Raw genomic sequence first — 1,944 nt, 5'->3', positions numbered from 1 at the left:
AAAAATGCTCAGACCACTAAACTAAAACAAATAAGCATTCCACTATGCTTGTTCAGAGTAAAGATATGTTGCTCCATCAGATATCCAAGCTGCATTATTCCACAGAAAACCACCTCAAAATGAAATAGAATCTCATCCAGCATTCCTATTACAATAAAATTCAGAATAACATACAAATAACTATACTTGCATAGTAATTAAACCAATTCTAATTCTTTAATCCTTTGAAACACAAGTTGCAAACATAAGAGCAATCAACATCATCAACAACTATATTCAACAAATACATGAGTACAACAATAGACCATCCCCATTCAAGGTCTTAAACAACCCAAAGATCAGCTAACCAACACATCAATAAAAAAAAAAACCAAACATTTATTAAAATTCTCAAACACCCCCAAATCAAAAACCCAGATCAGGAATCACAAGAACACTCCAAAGCAGTCCCTGTTGGCACATGAATATCCTTATAAACACAAACATAAGGTGCATCACAACCCACATACTTCCCAGTCCACCTTCCCTCATCAATATAGCTAGCATCCCAAACCGAAGAATACAAAAACATAGGCTTCTCAGGAAAATCCTCACCCTCTTTCCTCTCCACCTTCCTCACAACCTTCCCATCAATCAGCCACACGATCTCACCAGGACCCCACTTGATGACATACTCATGGAACCCATCAGAGCAATCAAAACCCAGTTGGTGAATGCTCTCTCTGTTGCCAGTGCCAGTGGTGTAATAGTTAGTTTGGACAATGGTCTTGTCTTTGCCTAAGAACTCGAAGTCGATCTCGTCCTGTGACTTGTCACCCTCTAAGGAGGAGAGGTAGAGGTTGAAGTTGAGGCCATCGGTGTTCCCTGTAGGACACTGAATGAGGGCGCTGAAGGTGCCGTAGAGGAAGCGAGTGGTGGTGCGCCACCTGGCGCCACCGCGGTGGTCGAAGGTGAGGGTGATGGTGTTGGAGTTGGGGCAATGTGTGCAAGCTTCTGGGGTGTAGTCTATGGCGATTTGTTTCAGGGGTTGGGTTTCTGGATGAAGAGCTGGATCAGCCATTGGAGTTGGAATTTGCAAAAGAATGAGAGAAATAATTATTAGAAATGGAAAATTTTGTAATGAGCTGGTTGAATGAATGTAAGAGGGTCTGTCTGATCATAAACTCATTGGTTTTTTTGATAAGATAAACTCATTGTTGATCGGTCCAGATCTGCATAGCCATGAATCTTATTTTACACTGTCGATCTAATATCCTCCAGGAATATTCCCTCATTAATTTATATTAGTTTAAAAAACTTAATGTTCCTTAAGATATAAACGAGTAAAAATATACTATATTTGATTCAATTTTTTTTGTTTGGTTTTTTATAAAAATGAAAATTTTAAAATATAAATAGCTAATATAAAAATAAATCAAACATAAAGAATCAAAATAAAAATATTAAAACGTAAATGACCAAAATAAAGTAACTTCAAATGTTAAGGATCAAAGATTCAAAACTATAATTTGATCAAAAGCAGAAAACTATTAATAGTTTCCTGTGCTTTCCCATGCTGAAGTTCCTATGGAAAATAAAAATAGAACATTAAAATTTTTTATGGATTATAATTTTGGATAGTGTTTTAATTTTTATAAAATAAATAATAAATAAATACAATTGCATGTTTTTATGATCCCACTCAATGGTTGGATTCAATCATCCACCATACTCCAAAATGAGCTAAAACCAAATCAAAGGCAACTCTCATACCTACTCAATGGGACCTCATACCTACTCAATCTAACTCAGCTATAGCTATCCAAGCGCTGAATTCTAGATCTTTTGGTGCTGATTTTGGTATTATCCTACAAGGAGCTCTCACCATGCTATCTTCCTTTAGGAGCTGGAGTGTGAAACATCTGAAAAGGGAACACAACAGAGCGGCGCACAATATAGCTCAAA

The 1,944-nt window shown here is 36.7% G+C and overlaps 1 protein-coding gene across 1 annotated transcript; it reads right to left on the bottom strand.

The window, feature by feature from the left end:
- Window positions 1–418: 418 nt before the first annotated feature.
- LOC126696476 (probable xyloglucan endotransglucosylase/hydrolase protein 27) lies at window positions 419–1,060 on the bottom strand. Its single transcript, XM_050393211.1, has one exon. The coding sequence runs from the start codon at window positions 1,058–1,060 to the stop codon at window positions 419–421; it is 642 nt and encodes a 213-aa protein (XP_050249168.1).
- Window positions 1,061–1,944: the final 884 nt, after the last annotated feature.

The sequence above is a fragment of the Quercus robur genome, chromosome 8 (genome assembly GCF_932294415.1).
Source record: "Quercus robur chromosome 8, dhQueRobu3.1, whole genome shotgun sequence".
Lineage (NCBI taxonomy): Eukaryota > Viridiplantae > Streptophyta > Magnoliopsida > Fagales > Fagaceae > Quercus > Quercus robur.
This window is presented reverse-complemented; position numbering and strand designations above follow the sequence as displayed.